Genomic DNA, 18,475 nt, shown 5'->3' with positions numbered 1-18,475 from the left:
CGTCAAAACAGTTGTCGTTAAATACAATACGTGGTTCTCGAAGACCCAAACGAGATTATACATATATATCCAACAGCATGGATACAAGCCCCAGGGGCTTTATTGAGCAGGCCTCTTGCAGAGGTCTGCGACCAGCCGCTCAGTCTAGCGTGATCACCTCATCCCTCCTCGGGGTTGGGCGCCCGGCATGCGGCTGGTAGGGAAGGCCCGGGTACGGCGGAGCCACAACCGAATGCGAACGCGACCGATAGATGGGGTCTCCCACGTCGTAAAAGGGGCCGCCGCCCGCTTGGGTACGAGCCTCGAGGCTATACATATGTTAAATACTGGTGCGTGGGAAGCGTGAGAGTTCATTACCTTGGATGGGGACGGGCATACTCAATCCCAACCATGCGTTCCTGCCTCGGGTATCCCTGGAGTTGCTGGGCTGCGAAAGGCACATTTTCGTTGTGAAATGCTGGGATCTCGACCCTCCCTACGACACGCTCGATCCGCTGACCTGGACCGGGAGGTTGCCGAGCATCGTATCGCGCAACACCGTCGACAAACTGTTGTTGTGGGTTGCCCTGCTGTTGCGCCGCGGGCCGCTGGCCGAACCGGCTTGCTTCAACGGGCGTTGGGCGCGGCTCGTGCTGCCGGGGAAACTTGTTGGAAACTCGAACAATTTCCACAAAATCGCCCGGCAGACTTTCGATCCGCTGGTCGATCCCGGAATCACCATACAGTCTGTCGCGGTCATCTAGCCAGCCGCGGCCGAGGTGGCGAACATCGGCCCGCGTTGTAGGGGATGGCCGGCGATTGTCCGAAGACACATACGCAGGCTCCATCGGCGGCGGTTCTCTGGGTGGCGGGCCGTAGTCCTGAATTATGATCGGCCGGGATTCCGACCTAAGGATAGCCCCGTCGTGCCCAATCCAGACCGGCCGTCTCCCAGGTCGGAGGTCCAAGTCATCACGGGTCGCGGCACCATCCCACCGTATCGAGGAATGCCGCGAGCCCAACCCGCTGGAAGTCGCTATAGCACCACTGTTTCCAGCGCTAGCGCGTTGTGGGTTTAGCAGAATGAAAGGTTCCCGGTGTTGATCGGGGACTGGGGGCATCCGGCTTGGACCCGAACGTGGAGGGAGCTTGATAAAGCCTTCCTTTGGAAAATCAGTACGGTCATCTTCCGCCGCGGCGACGGCACCAGCAGTTCCCGCCGGCCGGTGAGTTGTCCTGCTGATCGAACTCTGCCCGGCATAGGAGAGACCGGGCTTGGGCTGGCGATATGAAACGGGGAATCGCGGGGGCAGGCTCGGCGCCCCCGGGGAAGCAGGCTCGATAGACGGTAGGACATAATCCTTGAGATCCTGGCCATGATGATCTACTCGTTCAAGCTCAGGGGCCCCATCCGGGGCGGCCCAAGACCCAACTATAGGTCTGAACCCACTGCTGGAGGTGTGCACCTGGGTGCGAATCTGCTGTGGTATGTGGTAAGTCGCCGTTGGAATGGTCCTCCGTGGTTCATCGATCTGGTTCCCCGGCTTATGGGGTACATTCACAGGAGGCAGGGAACTACCGTAGGGGTCGTGAGCATGGTACGCCGACTCCACTGGGCTGCGGGTTCCCGCCCCAGGGTCTGCACGACCAGGCTCGCCCGCCCGCCACGGCTGTGGCCCATGGCTAGCGGGCCTGTCTGCGGCCCGGGGGCCAGTGGTGGTCATCGGCCCGTCGTTGTCAAGCCGCTGCCGTTCCACGGCCTGATGCCAGGCCTGATCCCGAGCCGCTTGATAACGCTGGAATCCCCGCTGTCCCCACTTGACCGCCTTCTTGTCTTTGCGAGAGGGCTTCTTGACCCTCTGCGGAGCATGGATTGCTCGAAGGCCTTCGTTGCGAGAGCTGTTGGTCGTCAAGGGGGCCGGCGATGGGCCAACGGCTGGCAACTCTGCTCTGGCTGGCACATCGTCTCTCATCACGCGATCCACGAGGCTCTCGTCTGACGATGAGACGGTGGAAGAGTCATCTTCATCGTCCGAGTCGGAGTCGTCGCTCTCGGAGTCCGAGATGACTATAACCTCGCAAAGGATCTCGTCAAGCTGGTCCCGCCCTGTCTCCTCGTCTCCTCGCCACTTGACTAGGATGTCGAGACAGAGCGATTCAACAGCCTTCCTTGCGTTGACATAGGCCGTTTCCTTCAGCAGCTGGTCGTACCTAGTGTGGTTGTGCCGGATGTGCGCAAGGACCGCCAACTGGACACGGCGTGAGAGGGTGACATCAGGGGCGAGCCCAACTGGCGGGCCGTCTTTGCCGGTCGGCCTCGACTACGGGTTCGGGGTGAGATGGTGCACTCTTATAGATCTCTGAGATCATTCAGCTTGTGGGAGTGTGTGCTGGACCTACCTTATTGAAGGCATGCTCGATGATGGTCTGGCGATCAGTATGAGGTATGCGAGGAAACAGATCCCTTATAGCTGCGTCAGCCTGCTTGTTAATGTCCTCTTGTCTCTCTGGAATGGGCTCAGGTAGGCCGGGGGCGGCGCCAATGGCCTCAAACTGGTCATCTCCGAGGGTTGCGCGTGCCTGTTCCACAATAGTTTGCCGAATGTGGTGGCCGACTCGGTTTAGATGAGAGCTGAGCCTCTTGGAGAGTCCATTCATCGACTAGAAAGGCAAGATGTTAGTCCAGAAAATAGCGGCGAGGCGTGGGCCTGACAAACCGTAACAATAAATATCATAGCATCCTGCTCGCGGGAGAGCTCTTTGCATGCCGTTGTTAGAGCAGGATTCCCGATAGGAACAAACTCGAAACCCGGCGGCGGCTCCCGTTTTTCGGTAAACTAGCGCTGAATCAGTGTCTGGGCTCGCTTGAGCGGCGGTTGAAGCGGTGCAAGTCGAATACCTCGAATTCGAGCTTTTTCTTCTTCTCCTTATTCTCGATGAACTCGAACCACGACTTGTGCTTGGAGCTAACCCGTGGCTGCTCGGGCCTTGCCACCAAGCCCGGCGGTAAGGGTGCTGTCCAGTCTATCAAGTTGCCTTTGCGGTCTCTCTTGTGCCGCTCCTTGGCGTGGTCGCCGGTGCCCACGCCTGGGGCACTCTTCTTTTCTCTTCCCATCGGGATCGGTAATTCAACAGTTTACCACGGCGCGACATGTACGCGACAAGCGTCTCGCCAAATCAGAGTCAAACACGAGGCCGCGGCGAGCGCCGGTCCCGGCTACCACGGCCGGAACTCGTGCTGTCAGGCGCACAAGGCTGCTCTCCCTCTGAAAAGACACCCCGGGGCCTCTGGACAATCAATCCGAAAATGCAAGGAGATATGCGCTCAATGACAGGGCAATGGTCAAAAGAAAGGAAAAACAAGGAAAGGAAACGCAGAGTATTCGATCCTGTGGCTGGCAGGAGAATGTCACCCAAACGGAGTATTGCGCTTGATTTCCCGTCGCGCTCCTCTCGTTGCAGAGGAGACGTCAAATCGCGCTGCAGAGGAATGGAAGGGCGTTGACGGGAGTTTGCAGCTGCAAACCTCTCCCACTGTGGCCGGGCACAGATTTTATCTGGAATGGCGTCGGCACCTTCAGGTCGACTCTGACGACGGGGGAAGGCGCAGGGTGGAAGGTTTGCTTGGTCGCAGCAGCCCTTGGGCAACTCGGGGTGGAGCCTTGTTTGCTTAAGGCCTTAGGCACCAACGATCCCACAGGCCGCCCACGCGCACGAACTCCTGCGTAACTCCACACAATCCAGGCGTGCCAGGTTGTGTCACCCGACGACCTCTGACTTCCCAGTTCGAGCAACCTCTGCCTGCCGACTCACTGTTGGCGAATCAGAATCACTGCCCGTGCTCTGCGAGACTCGGCTTATAATCACTCGAACATCATCAGGCCGGCCACCGAGCCGCGATCACAAAGACATTGTTTTAACTAATGAAAGCGGTATGCACCCGGCTCAAACTTCATTGCCACATTCATCTTCCTCGCAAAATCGTAGTTGCGAGTGTGGATTCAGATTGAAAGGGAGCATCTACTTGTACTACCAGGTAGTGGTTCAGTGGCCAAAATACGACGACGTAAAGCTTTAAATTCCAAAAACCTTGTCGTTGAGGCTTCTCGCACAATGGCGGACTTTGACCTCGGGGCAGTATTCATCCCTGCCCTCCACAAGCCAGCAGAGCTTTTGGCCATCGCGAAACACCGCAGGTCTCTCTTATATCTCATTGAGACATCCCCTGTAACCATCGTTGTGGGCCAGACCGGCTCTGGCAAAAGCACTCAGATTCCCCAGTTCCTCGAACGCGCTGGCTGGTGTGCTAATGGGAAAATCATCGGCATTACTCAGGTGCGTTTTCATAGTATGAGCAGTGCATTATCCGGTGGCGGCACTAACATCACCGTCTTCTATTAACTAGCCGCGCCGCGTTGCTGCCACAACGGTAGCGGTCAGGGTTGCCGAAGAGTTTGGATGTGAAGTTGGGAAAGAGGTCGGCTACTCAATACGTTTCGAAGATGCCACTTCCGAGACCACCCGTATCAAGTTCCTCACTGATGGACTCCTCATACGAGAAGCCCTGGTGGACCCCCTTCTCTCTCGTTACTCTGTAATCATGGTGGACGAAGCCCACGAGAGATCCATCAGCTCCGACATTTTACTAGGGTTGCTAAAAAAGATTCGCAAGAAGCGGCCAGACCTAAGAATCATCGTCAGTAGCGCAACCCTTCAAGCAGAAGAGTTCCGCGATTTCTTCTCGGAACCAAAAGAAGAAACGGCGAACGACAAGGAGGATGTAAATAATGCGTCCATCGTCAGTTTGGAAGGGAGGACTTACCCGATAGACATCCTCTATCTCGACTCAGCGGCCGAGGATTATCTCGAGAAAGCCGTCTCTACGGTTATCGATATCCACGCAAACGAACCCAAGGGCGATATCCTTGTCTTCTTAACCGGGAGGGAGGAGATTGAGCAGGCCGTCCAGGCCATCTCGGAGCGATCCGCCCAGCTCCCTCCGGGTTCTCAAGCCATCCTGCCATTGCCGCTCTATGCTGGCCTGCCCACCGACCAGCAGATGTATGTGTTCGAAGAAGCACCCGAGAACTTCAGGAAAGTCATATTCTCTACCAACATCTCCGAGGCATCCGTGACGATAGACGGTATTGTCTACGTTGTGGACTCCGGTTTCGTCAAACTTCGCGCTTACGATCCGAAGACGGGAATTGAGAGTCTGACAGCAACGCCTGTTTCCAAAGCATCTGCAGCGCAGCGAGCAGGACGGGCCGGCCGGACAAGGCCCGGCAAGTGCTTCCGATTGTACACGGAAGAGGCATATCAATCTCTCCCTGACGCCAATATCCCAGAGATACAACGCTCAAATCTCGCACCCTTCGTCCTCCAACTCAAGGCCCTGGGCATAGATAACGTCCTGAGGTTCGATTTCCTCACGCCGCCCCCGGCGGAGCTGATGATCAGGGCGCTGGAGCTGCTCTACTCACTCGGGGCACTGGATGAGTATGCCAAACTCACCAAGCCCCTGGGCCAGCGGATGGCTGAGCTGGCGGTTGAGCCTATGATGGCGAAGACACTTCTTTCGGCCCCTTCTTTCGGCTGCCTGAGCGAGATCCTGACGATAGCAGCCATGACGAGTCTCGGTGGGAACATCTGGATCCAGCATGAAGGTGAAAAGAAGAAAACAGAAAGCGCGAAACGAAAATTTGCCGCGGAAGAAGGCGACCATCTCACCCTTCTCAACGTCTACCAAGCGTTCGTGACAAAGGGCCGGAAAGAATCCCGCTTCTGTCACGAAAACCTCCTCAATTTCAAGTTGATGGCGCGGGCGGTCAGTATCCGGGCTCAGCTAAAACGGTATCTCGAACGATTCGGACTCAACGTCGACGAGTCTCTCGCGGCACATACGACATCAACGGCGAACAACAAAGCGGAGCAGATACAGCGATGCTTGACGGCAGGCTACTTCGCTCATGCTGCGAGGATGCAGCCAGACGGGACGTTCCGGAACGTTTCGGGGACGACGGTGCTTCACGCCCATCCGAGCTCCATCATGTTCAACCGGAAAGCGGACTGGGTCATGTTCCACGAGGTCATGGAAACGGGGAACAAGACGTTCATACGGGACATTACTCGGATCGAGAAGTCCTGGTTGTTGGAGTATGCGCCGGAGTTTTACAAGACAAGCTAACGACGCCACGCTTTTCGGGATCTGGTCAAGGGGTGAAACATGAGTTTGGGACCACCAACTCAGGCTGGAGATGAGTTTTCTTGGTGAAGACCATGTCGTGGCCATGGACAATACCCACACTTTGTGTCTCCTGTTAGGTACCTGCCGAGCTCAAAGCTCGCGTGCCACTGATACTGTCGGGTAGGGCCGTTGCGGGTACCAAGATGATCGGATGCATGTCATCGATCGCCCACAGACAACAATGAACCCGGCCTCCTGGTTACATGTAACTACACTTCGTATGTCTGCATGTATGGGTGTACGAAAGAAATGTGTCGCACGACTGCTGCACGCTCGTGGCGGCGGCAATCGGTGACGAAATCGTGGAGGGGCCATTTAGCGTGTCTGGTGTGTCACTCAAAGCTGAAAATAGAGTTCCGCTCGCCCACAGCAAGTAAGGCAGCCGTACAATTATGCCGTGTCACCTCACTAACTCATTCCTTATGCAAGTTTGCGGGAGGCAAATGTGATGTGCTTGCGTTCGGCAAACCAACCACACACAATCGACCGTTGTTTCAAACTTTCGGACACTTTAACCACTCAGGAAGAAGTGGTTCGGACGGAAAGAAACCAAACAAGGACGGGACGGACGGGAACAGAACAGAACACATCAGACGGACGAACCGCTTTACCAAACAACCTTGGAAGTCCCAACACAACCGAAAAAAACAACCATGAAAAAAACCATTCTGCGCAACGTCCACCTTCTGGGCCTTGCTTGGTTCTGGCATTGAAGAGACAATTCCCCCCTGATTACTTAATGAACCTGGATACTGCTTCTTTCTCCTTCAGGCGAAATGAGTTAGCGCGACTGGTCATCCGTTCCTGCATCTGGCCTGGGGTTTGTGCGGGGCTGCAGGCTCTGACTGGCGGGACCATTGCAACGGTGAAAGCCGACTTGCAGCTGCGCACATCAGGCCGCATGGATGTGATTGGGCGTCACCCTTGAACGATCTCCACGAGGTGGGTCGGCAACACTCCCCCTTTTTTAATTGAGACGAAATTAGCAATTTCTATTCGTCCACTACCGGGCCCAGGTCAACAACAGCAAGACAGTGGAAGCGGTGGGAGGTGGGCGCAGAGCCTCCCTGGCCTGTCCCTGTGCCTGGCAATCCCTCGACGGAGATTTGGGAACCGATGGAACAGGGCGACGGGGGAGGAGGCTAGGGGTGCCTTGATCGTGCCGTCGCTTCAGGGCCGAGCCTGCGGAAGGTGCTCCCGTCCCAGCTCCTTCTTCCTCCCGCAGCCGTAAAACCTACCTAATTCCTAATTCACCACCCACCACCACGCTCTTTCCACCCCCTTCCGCTCTTTTGCACCCAATCCTCCGGAGCACCGATCACGACTCCGAAGCCGGGACGGCCACCAACTTCACATCGTCTCGAGACGTGTGATCTGTCACTCCTTTGACTCCCCGTCTTGCCAACAGGCGCGCCATTCATTTCTACACCGACAAGCGACGACGACTTCGCCTGTCACGACATTCTTTTAGATCGCAGCTTTGGGTTTTTGGTGGTCTGATCCCAAATTATTCGCGGCTTTACGGTGAACTCGCTGCGTGGTTTCCGAAGTCGGCTCTGGTCAATCGCCAATTGTTGGGAATAGATCGACTATCAGTTCTGGTATTGCTTTTCCGCGTCGAGGACCAGGAGCTTCTCGCCATTTTCCGTTCTGTGGCACGACTGTTATGACAACACGCTCTCGCACTGCCCAAGGTCGACAATCTCTTGCTGTTTTCTCAAACGCCAACCGAAACATACTATTTGACGTCAGCCCCGCGGCTATTGCCAAATTGGTGCTTCGATCCGAGAACGTGTGTTGGGAGAACACTGGGTATCGATGATGGAGAGCGGGATTGTTGGGGGCGCCTACGCCATGGGCTCTCGAGTCCCTGTCAGGCGGCGCGACAATATGGGCACGACGACATCGTCCCTTGGATTTAAGGTCCCGTCTCGGGTTCTGTCGGCGCGGGCTGAAGAGACGACTGAGTGCAAAGATCCCCAGTTTTGCACGAAGCCGTATTCCGCGTCCACGATGACCCTTGCCATCGTTCTCGGAGTCTGGTAAGTGCGCCGAAGACTGCAGCCAGCTGATGCCCTTGACTTACATTGTCCGCAGCATTCCGCTCGTCGCGGCCATCTGCGTCTTTACGTACCTTCATATCAGAAATAAGAAGAAGCAGCGAATGGAGGACCTGAATGATCCCCACAAGTCGTTAGATTTCGGATTGGAGGGAGGTGCCCGTGCTAAAGGGTCACGCAAGAGTCTTATTAGCAGGGAGAAGGACAGCCAACCACGATTCAACCGCCAGCAGATGTCGATGGATATGAATCTGTCTAGCCCGTACCTCCTGCCGCCCGAGGTTCACAACTCGCGCGAATCCCTCAATTCCCTGGCTAAAACGCTCCACACCAACGAAGACCCCTACAGGCCGGTCGGGCAGTTCAATGGGAGCGAGGTTGGCTCGATCCGTTCGTTCTCCAAGGGTCACGAGGGCGCCTCCATCTACACTCGGTCAAGCAGCCGCGCAGATGCCACGCAGATGTCTCCCGGGGGCTATGGTTCTCCTTCTCGACAAAATTCCATCCCTATGTCACCTCTCATGCCACCTGAGCCGACCCACATGAAACCGGATCAGCCGTCGCCAGACCCGACTCTCATGCCACCAAGTGCCCCTCCCATGGGACCTCTACCGCCTATTGGAACCGCGTCTGCGGGATCGCCCCGGGATATGAATGAAGGTCTCGCCATCGGAACCGCGATCCAAGAGCCGCCCGCTGTTGCGCAAAAGTCTCCCGGCCTGCCTCCGCCATCGCCTTTGCAGCCCAGCCCGGCCGATTCGGGCGTGGCTGTGCAGTATGATAGTGTCGATAACCCCTTTGAGAAACCGGTAGCCCAGGAAGTCCCGACTCCAACGGAACCCTCGACCGTGGGTCTTGGTCTCTCCTCTCACCCCCAGCCTCAGCGTGCATCCATCCGGTCTTCCACTTCATCATACGACAGCCGAACGACAAGCCCGCCACCGAACAGGGCCCAGCATGCTTCTATGTCGGCGCCGATCATCGAGGAACCGGAGCCTCTTGATTACTATGACTTCGACTTTGCCGACATGCCAGAAATGCCTCGGGGTCAGCGCTCGCCTTCGCCGGCGAACCCCAATGGTCAACTTGATGTGGATGAGCCAAGAGGCCGGAACATGCAGAGGACCTCCCAAATGTTTGAGCAGCAGAGTGCGGCCCGCCAGAGCGGTCTGGGCGTCCCTAACCAGGATAACCGCCGCCTCTCCGTTGGCTTCCGCCCACTGCCGCCTGATGAGATCATGGAATCCGAGGACCCCGAATACAGGGCTAACCGCATCCGCTCCTTCTACAAGGAGTACTTTGAAGACGTCTTGAGACCGGAAGACAGGCCGCCGATGCCACCGATGCCGCTGATGACGCAACAACAGCGGCAGGCGCAGCAGCAGCAGCAGCAGCAGCAGCAGCAGCAGCAACAAGGGCAACAGCACCATCAACACCAACATCATCAAAGTAACACGAGCTACTACGAGGATTATGACCCAAGCTATGCCCAGGATGCCCCGTATTTTGATCCTGCCAGCAACTCGTTCGTTATGCCCTATGCGCAGCCCGTGTCTCGCAGGGCAATGACCCCTCCACCGTCGGGCCAGAGATTCCCGGGCCCAAGGGGACCGCCGCGTGGGTCCCACGGTTCTCCGGCCGGTATGAGGTTCCCACCGAACATGCGGGGCCCTCCTCGACCGGGCTCGTCTGTGTCCAACCAGCTGGGCAACCCCTCGCGCCCAGGATCATCGGCGTCGGGTGCCTATGGCCGGGTCCGTGCCGGGTCCGCCATGTCGGGGAGCCGATCCGGTAGCCGGTTTGGCGGTCCCCGCAAACCAATGCCTCCCCCTGCCGACCTTCCCACGCTCCCCACCCCATCCAAGCTTACGGACGACTCTTTCGGCATCTTCAACGCCGCTGATTTCGCACCGCCCGAGGGGTTTGCGGAGCGGGCTCGTGGCCGTTCTCAAAGTCCTTCCGGGGAGCGTCGCCCTTACAAGATGCCCGTGCCTTCCCACTCGCCCTTAGTGGACACCGTTGAAGACCTCCCCGCGCTACCGAGCCCGTAAGTTGATGCTACGTATTTAGTCTCTGGTTGAAGCCTTACTAACACCACAATAGTTCTCTTCTGCAGAAATCGAGCACCTTCACAGGCCTTGACTTTGCTCCGCCCCGCAAGTTCGCCGACGCGGACAACCAAAGCGATGCCGGTTCGATCCGCAGCAACCGCAGCGGACTCTCAGCCGCCCACGCCAACGCCATCCGCGGCGGTGCGGGGCGCGTCAGTAGGCTCCCGGGTGATCAAGTCTTCACTCAAGCGGCCCTGGGCAAGTCGCTCAAGCCGGCATGGGGCATGCGTGATTAAAATTGCCACTTCATCACTCTCCACGTTTTAATCACGATCGTTCGAACAGGTTGGCTGGCCGGCCATCCACGGTTTCTTATTCCTGTGGCCAGCCGTTAAAGGGTTTTATGGCATACAGCTGGTGTCATGTCACGTCAACATATCATTACAGCATGTCTCGGGCGTCATCGTAACAATCGCTTGGTTCTTATTTCCCTCTGGTCACTTCGTTTCTTTCGAACAGCAACAGCGCAGGCGGTCTCGCAAGCAAATCCTTCCTGTTCCAGCCTCATGGTTACATACGCACCTGAGCATGATGACCTCGCTCTCGGATACAGCATCTATCCACCCATGTACGTTTTGTGGTGTCGATCTGTACATACAAGCTATTGCAAAGCATGGCATTTTTTGGTTGACGGTTCGGTGGTCGATCGCATTTACACAGCTATCTTTATAGACGGAGAGGAGAATTGGGGTTTGGGCTTGGGTAATGCTATTCAATTGAACTTTATTGCCACAAAGGCTTTCTTTCTGACATGCGCCATGGCGCTGTTGTAACATGGCATATCATCATATCCTGATTGCTAGGCTAGTATGCAGCTCCTGAGACGGGCATATATTCGCGTGTCCCATACGAAGTATGCACGACCGCATCAGTCCTCAAACACAATCGCCGCCTTGATGGCCGTCTTGTTCCGGATGCTATCCAGTGCCTCGCCAAACTGCTCGAGCTTGAACACCTTGTTGACGATACCCTTCGTCTTGATCTTGCCCGAGTCGAGGTACTCAACCGTTTGTGCTATTCACATTTGTTAATTCTGTCATACATGCATACAAGTCAGGAGAGAGGGCAACATACGGAACATATGAACTTCGGAAAACGATCCAATAATCCGCAGCTCATCCCCAAAGATCTTGGACGGCGGCCAGGTGACCCGCGCCGCGTTGGCGTACACACTGTCAAGTCACGAACAACGCCCGTCAGCACAGCCACTCTTCATCACAAATCCATACACCCCCTTCTTCACACCCAAGCAACCAAGACCGGACAGAGTGGAAACCCGCCAGCAAAAAAAAAATTGGAGATAGGAAGGGGGAAAGGGAGAGAAGAAGACGAACCCATAAACAACCAACGTCCCGCCCCGGCGGCAGTAGTTGATGGCGTCCTCCAGGATCCGCACCGACCCGGTCGCCTCCACCACGATGTCGAACCCGTGCGGGTTGTCGCGCTTGATCTGCTCAAACTGCGCCGCCGGGTCGCTCCGCGACAGCTCCACGTAGGTGTCGGCCGCGTCCAGCTGCTTGGCCAGCTCCATCTTCAGCCCGGCCGGGGCCGCGATGGTCAGGTTGGTTACCCCGTTTTGGCGGAGGAGTTGGGCTAGCATCTGGGCGGTGGGGGTGGAGGTGTTAGTGGTTGGGTTGGGTTGGGTTGGGTGATTCAGACGGGAAAGGGGTAGGGTAGGGCAGGGCGGGAGGGAGGTGGCTTTACCAGTCCGGTTGGTCCGGCGCCAAACATCAGCACGCTGGATCCCAGCCGCGGCCGGATTCGGTCCAGCCCGTGGGCGGCGCAGGATGCCGGCTCGATCAGGGTCGCTTCGACGTCGCTGAGGTTGTGGATCTGGAAGACCTTGGCTTGCGGGTAGGCGCAGTACTCGGCGAAACCGCCCGGCAGGTTGATGCCGTGGCCGGTCCACTGGGGTAGAGTCAGTTAGTAAAGGAATATTTCGCCCTTGTTGTGGTAGTCCAAGCGGGGGCCGAGTGAGGACGTACGTTCTCGCAGAGCAAGCCTTCGCCACGGCGGCAGTAGAAGCAATGGCTGCACAGCTCCGAGTTGTCTGCTGCGACGCGGTCGCCGACCTTGAAGCTGGTAACTTTGGGGCCGACGGCGGCCACGACGCCCACGGTCTCATGACCGGGGATGAGCGGGAATTCAGCAATGAACTCGCCTTCGTGGATGTGCTGGGAGGAATATGTTAACCGCTTTGTTGCGGGACCTCGCCGAGAGTAAAGTAGATTACCAAGTCTACATGGGAGTTAGTCCAGGTCTCAGAAGTGCTCGTTCAGGGTCAGTTGTCATACCTGTTCCGCACACACCGCATGCCTTCACCTTGACGAGGACATCATCCTCACGCAACACGGGAAGAGGCACATTGACAATTTCAAAATCCTCAGGCTTGTTGTATCTACATGATGTGTCAGAGTACGAGGGTGTTTAACGGGCTAGGCCATAGGATCCGAGCATTTAGAGGAATGCTACCAGCCAGACCACTTCAATAACTCACCTCAACGCCTTCATCTCCTTGGGAAGCTTCGAGACGGAACCCATTTTCTTGGTGTTGAGGGGTTGCCAAGTAATTGTTCTTGTAAGTGATGAGATAAGTTGACGCTAACTAACAAAGCGTAAGAGCACATTGAACCCAAGGAAGGGTGGAAGGGAAAAGAGGGGCATGTTTATATCGAGTCCCAGGACAAAGAGGGCGGCACTGGAAGCCGAGGAAGTGCCCCTGTGGTGCCTTGATTTGGCATCGACAACAACGCCCCAAACCTCAAGAGTCAAGGATCGACCTGGGCTGACTGTTGACCACAAACCATTTGACCCACTCTTCTGTCTGAACTTGGCTTCTCCCCGCGCTCCCATGTGCCACCCGAGCCACCTTGGTATGGTGGCAAACCAGATTGGTGGAGCTCGGTGTTGTTGAATGGTTTCTTGGTTGACATTAGCCGAAGTGGAGGAGCTGTTTTGCCTTAGACGGCGTTGACAAAGCAATGCAGTTTCAAGGAACTGATAGGCTGACTCGAGCATGACTGATTCAAGTTGTTTTCAACGTCAGCAAGCAATGGGTGAATAGGAATCACGGTGAAACCTTAGCATCAGTATCAACATCGACTCGATTCGCTACATTCCGGAACCGGCCGAGTGCCTTCAGCTGAACGATAAAAAGCTCCCCTCGGATTGTTCGTAAACTCATCAATTCCCGCGACCGGCCGGTCGACAGTAAGTACTACGAGCAATCGAGTGCGAGTAAAAATCGTATTGACCGTAAATGATGACCCTGAATGCAGAAGTTTTCCGAATGATCTCTAACCACCAACTCCACGCGCAAACCACTCACGGTCCTGGCGAGTAGGTGCATTGCCGGTCGACCCTATTACTCTCTGAGACGTAGAGTACATGTCGTGCCATGCCGTTATGCCGTTGCTGGCAACCCAAGAGATAGAGAGATTATCCGCCATCCGCTTACGAGGGAGGGGCCTCCTCACCACGGCCGCCACCACGGCCACGGCCGAAACCGCCACGGCTGTTGGAGAAATCAAGTCAGTAAACCGAGTCCAAGAACCGTACCCCGCATAACTTCACCACCGGGCCAACTTACAACTGGGGAGCAAAGTCGCTCGGCGCACCACCCTCCTTGCCCTCGCCAGCATCCCGGCGCCTGTAGCCGCCCTCACGGTCACCACGGTCACCACCACGGCCACGGCCACCACCGAACCTCCGCTCACCGCGCTCCTCGCCCAGCATACCGCGGGGCGGGGCGTGGGACCGCTGCTGCTTGATGTGGGTAGCCGGGACAATCTCGGCGGGGAGGTGCAGCCACTCCCGGAGGTAGTCGAGACCCTCGGGGGTCAGGGTGTAGTAGTAGTATTGCCACGAGAACTGGGTCTTGACGTAGCCACGCGAGGTCAGGGACTGGCAAGCCTTGATGACGAAGAGGTTGCGGATGCCGGTCTCGTGGGTGGTCTCATAGCTGCGAGGAGTAATGAGTTAGCATCCGAGGGTCTTATTGGGGACGAGTGCTCGGGTTTCGTGATGTTGAATATCGCGTATCGCGGTTGCAACGCAGCATTTCGATCGAGGAAAAATCGGGGGCGGTTGTGTGATGGATTCGGTTGGACCTACTTCTTTGCCGCGACCATGACGCCCTCACGGAAGAGGTACTGTCTCAAATGTTAGCTCCAGCTTCAATCAGACGCGTTCGCCCAGAAAACCACCATCTCTGGTCTTCTGGAACGAACAAAAACCAAAAAAATGGCATACCTCATGGATCGCCTTGCGATCAGCCTTGGGAATAAGCATCTTGGCGACTAGACCGATGTCGACACAATTGATGGATCTTGGTCGGTGAAAGTGTCGGCGATGGGGAGTCGAGCTCTTCAAAATTCAAGATCGCAGTGATTTGTGGGCTGGCGGCGCCGAAATTCCCATCAGGTAGTAGGGCTCGAGATTAGCGGGGGCACACGCTCTTGGCAGCTGATAATTCTGGCGCAGCTGGAGACGCCTGGTGTGGCGTACGGACCCACCTAGTAGTCACGTGATCAGTGCGCCAGACGGCTTACCTAAGCACCTAAGTCAACGCCATGCAGGTGCCATTGCGCGACAGGGATTGGAAGTTCATCTTCAGCCCGGTTCCCCATCCTCGATCATCCAAGATCAACGCGCAGCAACCCGGACAGCACTTCCCACTTCGCGTCGTCGATACTGCGCCGTTTTCAATACATCCTTTAAAGGCCACAACCAGCCCACCGGGGCGGTCAGCGGATCCCGAAGCTCATTCCTACGCTCACCAACGGCGATCGCCAGTCAATTGAAAGGCCTCCAGCGCAACCTCTGTCGACGATCAAGATGGCGCCGAGTAAAATCAATGTCCTGATCACGAGCTTCGCCGGCACGGGCCTCCCTCCTACCCTCTCCCTCGCCCTGCCACCAGCAACACCCATAACCACCCTCCTCGACGAACTCGACAGCCGCCTCCCCCCATCCGCCACAACATCAACCACACGCCTGCTCCTAACAACCCTCTCCAACCGCTCCATCCCGCTCACCTCCACCCTCCCCCTCTCCCACTACCTCTCCACCACCGAAGACTCCCCCCCCACCAACCACCACCACCACCAAGATGCCAGCACCACCACCATCCTCCCCCTCCGCCTCTCGGCCCCCTTACCCGGCGGCAAGGGCGGATTCGGGTCGCAGCTGCGGGCGGCGGGCGGGCGCATGTCGAAGCGCAAGAAGGGCGGCGCGGGGTCCGCGGAGGAGCACGGGTCGTCGCGCAACCTGGACGGGCGGCGGCTGCGCACGGTGACGGAGGCCAAGGCGCTGGCCGAGTACCTGGCCATCAAGCCCGAGATGGACCGGCGCGAGAAGGAGGAGCGCCGCAAGCGCTGGCAGGAGATCGTCGAGACGACCGAGCGCCGGCAGGAGGAGATCAAGTATGGCAGTCGGAAAGTGGGGCTGGATGGGAAGTGGGTGGAGGACCGCGAGGAGGCCGGCGAGCGGACCCGTGAGGCGGTGTTGGAGGTTATGCGGAAGGGGGTGTATCGGGATAATTTGGTTGGGGAGCGGGCTGCTGCGGGGAGTGGTTCGTCGGCGGATGAAGAAGGGGAGGATGAGGTCATGCAGGATGGCGAGGGGGAGGAGAGTGGGAGTTCGAAGGCGACCACGCCTCCTTCGGAACCGGAGCCGGCGCGTGATGTCAAGGGAAAGGGGAAGGGGAAGGAAGTTGTGAATGGGAATGGCAATGGGAACGGGAATGGTCAGGCGAGGAAGTTTGTTGGGTTTGATGAGGATGACGAGTTTATGAGCTCGTCCGACGAGGAGAGTGAAAGCGAAACAGCGAAAGCATAAGGGGAAACCAGAGGTGGCTGGTTGTAGTATTATTGTGCTGGTTTAAGAGCTTCTCGTGTTGGACAGAGCACTCTTGGTCAAGGGCTACGGTGGCGTTAAGGATTCTGCAACGGTTTACAGAAATTGATGATACCAGTCACTTTGCGTTCGCAATTTGAAGCACAACAATACTTTCCTCTCCTGCTCACCTCCTGTCACCGGGTAAGCATACAAACCGAGTACCCCAACTCTATGTGCATTCCCCTGACTGCCCTGAGTCTAATGTAACATGGTCCAGGTTGGATGCATTCTCCCGCCAGCAACTAACTTCGTTCACAAAATTCCCTTACTGGTCCAGACGGGCCGGGAAGTTGCCAGCCTCTGCGGGTGCGTTAGTGTCATTTCGTCCGGATTTGAAACTCGGCCGCGAGAGTCATACCTCTCTGCGCATCCCACCGCTCATACCACGCGCTGGGGCATAGGGACCGATAAGCGAGCCAGAACTGCACGTATCCGTTGGTTTAGCATCTGCATTCTAAAGCATATCCCTCCCAGGGATACCTCCAACAGCAAAGGCGGGCGAGCTAACCTGGCGGCAGGGGGCGAAGTCCTCGCCCTTGGCGATGATGCACTTGTGGTAGTCGACGTAGTTTTGCCAGCAGTGCTTGGTCTGGTTGACGTTCGGGAAGCGGGCGTCGGCACCTAGGGAGTAGATACGTTCGTCAGATCGAGTTGCACTGATCGTTTCGGCCCATCCCCCCTCTCGTCGTCATAGTCCCCCCTCTTGCTTCCCCCAATTCGTTCGCGCAACAGCCAATTCGGATCCAACTCGGGGTATCTGCAAAATGAAAGCGGCGGTGCATACCAGCTGCCGAAAGCGTTAGTAACGGGTTCCGCACGATCGAACCGAGATCAGGCCATGTATTTTCGCCGAGGGAATTTGCGGCGTTGGGGAGCTCTCAATCGTACCTGTGACGAACTTGAAGGGCTTAGTAACGCGCTCGTCGTCGGACATGTTGGGCGAATTTAGGAGCTGACGGGGCGAGGCAGCTTCAATGCGGCTGGCGGATTGATTGACGTCGTCGTCGTCGTGGGAATTGGCCAAAGTTTGGGAGAGGTGAGGTCAGGTCAGGGCACTTTCGGCTTCGGGAGTCCACGCTCCAAGCACACAGCATCATGCGCAAAGCGGGCCGGCAGAGTGTGGACAAAAGATGTGAGGGGCAAACGGCCTGGGGCCTGCCAGATGATCCGATTTCTTTGTAGCCAAGGCTTGGCTGATGGGCTCACTGGTCAAACAACCCTGAAATCATGCTGCTTTTTGTGGGGACCAGCTCAAGGACCCGAGCTCCTCTCTCCCATGGTCGCTAAATCGTGACGCCAACTTCCCGAAGCTCAGAACCCCCCCCAAACGGGCTGCTGCGCAACCACAGTTTTCCCCCAGAGGAATATCTCCCCTCACCATCATTCAAGATGTACGCCACGCGGGCTCTGCGGATGTTCCGCCCCACGACTCGCATGATGCGGCCGGTGCCGGTAGGCAATCCCTTGCGCCAGTTTTACTCAATTGCATGAGAACTGACCCGCCATGTTTACCAGAAGGAGGAGCAATCTGGTATGTAAAGCCATTCGCCAACTGCAACCCCCGACGGCATCGTCAGCGGTCCGGCTGCAGTGGGATTGAGTGGCTAGGAAGACTGACATGGACGCCGTCGACTCGTAGCGCACACTGTTTCGCAGCGTCTCCGCCGTCTCAAGCGGGTTCCGCCTGAGTTGTGGCCCCTCGGTGAGCACCCACGATATGTCCTTGCCCGTTTTAGGCGGCATGTTATTTACACTCGTCATAGGTATCGTCGTCGCCTTCGCCGTCTCGGCCGCCGTTTACTCGAGCCTCCGCCACTTCATGGTCGACAAGACCATCCGCCTCAAGAGGCAAAACCGTGCCGCCGATGCGCACCATGGAGCCCATCATGAGGAGCACCAGGAGGGTCACCAGGAGGAGAAGCACTAAGGGAGACCAGCCGTGTGTGTGGGTGTTAGGGACGGCGGAAGGGTCACAGGTAGACTTAGATGGCCGGAACTTGTATACGAAGAGCAGATGGAGCTGGCTGAAGGTACCGGGAAGCTATTCAGGCTCGGCGTGTGTCAATACTGCTCAAGGCGTGAACACAAACATGCATTTCCTTGATCTGCAAAGCTCTTTTCGGAAGCAGTCCCCAACGCCGCGGCTATGCATTTCCTTGGTATCGACTTGAACCCTCTGT

At 56.9% G+C, this 18,475-nt stretch overlaps 8 protein-coding genes across 8 annotated transcripts; 4 read left to right on the top strand and 4 right to left on the bottom strand.

Annotated features, from left to right (window-relative positions):
• Positions 1-122: 122 nt before the first annotated feature.
• Positions 123-3,271, bottom strand: B0H64DRAFT_129834 (uncharacterized protein). Its single transcript, XM_062798102.1, has 5 exons — positions 2,879-3,271; positions 2,697-2,816; positions 2,380-2,640; positions 358-2,300; positions 123-308 (listed from the first exon to the last, which is right to left on the bottom strand). The coding sequence occupies exons 1-5, from the start codon at positions 3,092-3,094 to the stop codon at positions 140-142; spliced, it is 2,709 nt and encodes a 902-aa protein (XP_062661200.1). The 5' UTR covers positions 3,095-3,271; the 3' UTR covers positions 123-139.
• A 593-nt stretch (positions 3,272-3,864) lies between these two features.
• Positions 3,865-6,363, top strand: B0H64DRAFT_458066 (P-loop containing nucleoside triphosphate hydrolase protein). The gene is made up of 2 exons (XM_062807402.1): positions 3,865-4,314; positions 4,385-6,363. Exons 1-2 carry the CDS (start codon positions 4,093-4,095, stop codon positions 6,164-6,166), a joined length of 2,004 nt encoding a protein of 667 aa, XP_062661199.1. The 5' UTR covers positions 3,865-4,092; the 3' UTR covers positions 6,167-6,363.
• Positions 6,364-8,239: 1,876 nt separating this feature from the next.
• Positions 8,240-10,633, top strand: B0H64DRAFT_416641 (uncharacterized protein; the record flags this gene model as incomplete). The annotated part of the gene is made up of 3 exons (XM_062805181.1): positions 8,240-8,268; positions 8,324-10,333; positions 10,390-10,633. 3 exons carry the CDS (start codon positions 8,240-8,242, stop codon positions 10,631-10,633), a joined length of 2,283 nt encoding a protein of 760 aa, XP_062661198.1.
• Positions 10,634-11,217: 584 nt separating this feature from the next.
• B0H64DRAFT_129763 (chaperonin 10-like protein) lies at positions 11,218-13,051 on the bottom strand. The gene is made up of 8 exons (XM_062798101.1): positions 12,895-13,051; positions 12,692-12,795; positions 12,631-12,635; positions 12,383-12,571; positions 12,102-12,305; positions 11,732-11,997; positions 11,472-11,569; positions 11,218-11,411 (listed from the first exon to the last, which is right to left on the bottom strand). The coding sequence occupies exons 1-8, from the start codon at positions 12,936-12,938 to the stop codon at positions 11,266-11,268; spliced, it is 1,056 nt and encodes a 351-aa protein (XP_062661197.1). The 5' UTR covers positions 12,939-13,051; the 3' UTR covers positions 11,218-11,265.
• A 432-nt stretch (positions 13,052-13,483) lies between these two features.
• Positions 13,484-14,793, bottom strand: B0H64DRAFT_392778 (Plectin/S10 domain-containing protein). Its single transcript, XM_062803586.1, has 4 exons — positions 14,649-14,793; positions 14,511-14,548; positions 13,987-14,358; positions 13,484-13,911 (listed from the first exon to the last, which is right to left on the bottom strand). Exons 1-4 carry the CDS (start codon positions 14,685-14,687, stop codon positions 13,851-13,853), a joined length of 510 nt encoding a protein of 169 aa, XP_062661196.1. The 5' UTR covers positions 14,688-14,793; the 3' UTR covers positions 13,484-13,850.
• Positions 14,794-15,015: 222 nt separating this feature from the next.
• Positions 15,016-16,380, top strand: B0H64DRAFT_392776 (telomere stability and silencing-domain-containing protein). Its single transcript, XM_062803585.1, has one exon. The coding sequence runs from the start codon at positions 15,234-15,236 to the stop codon at positions 16,233-16,235; it is 1,002 nt and encodes a 333-aa protein (XP_062661195.1). The 5' UTR covers positions 15,016-15,233; the 3' UTR covers positions 16,236-16,380.
• On the bottom strand, positions 16,381-17,498 carry B0H64DRAFT_392773 (cytochrome c oxidase, subunit VIb). Its single transcript, XM_062803584.1, is given in 5 exon segments — positions 16,381-16,595; positions 16,654-16,717; positions 16,804-16,917; positions 17,169-17,172; positions 17,186-17,498. 5 exon segments carry the CDS (start codon positions 17,227-17,229, stop codon positions 16,561-16,563), a joined length of 261 nt encoding a protein of 86 aa, XP_062661194.1. The 5' UTR covers positions 17,230-17,498; the 3' UTR covers positions 16,381-16,560.
• Positions 17,499-17,684: 186 nt separating this feature from the next.
• On the top strand, positions 17,685-18,222 carry B0H64DRAFT_441119 (uncharacterized protein; the record flags this gene model as incomplete). The annotated part of the gene is made up of 4 exons (XM_062806546.1): positions 17,685-17,747; positions 17,811-17,826; positions 17,935-17,997; positions 18,059-18,222. The coding sequence occupies 4 exons, from the start codon at positions 17,685-17,687 to the stop codon at positions 18,220-18,222; spliced, it is 306 nt and encodes a 101-aa protein (XP_062661193.1).
• Between the last annotated feature and the right edge of the window lie 253 nt (positions 18,223-18,475).

The sequence above is a fragment of the Chaetomium fimeti genome (assembly GCF_033439085.1).
Source record: "Chaetomium fimeti strain CBS 168.71 chromosome Unknown B0H64scaffold_3, whole genome shotgun sequence".
Taxonomy (NCBI): domain Eukaryota; kingdom Fungi; phylum Ascomycota; class Sordariomycetes; order Sordariales; family Chaetomiaceae; genus Chaetomium; species Chaetomium fimeti.
Note: the sequence above shows the minus strand (reverse complement) of the source record. Positions and strands in the feature narration are given on the sequence as shown.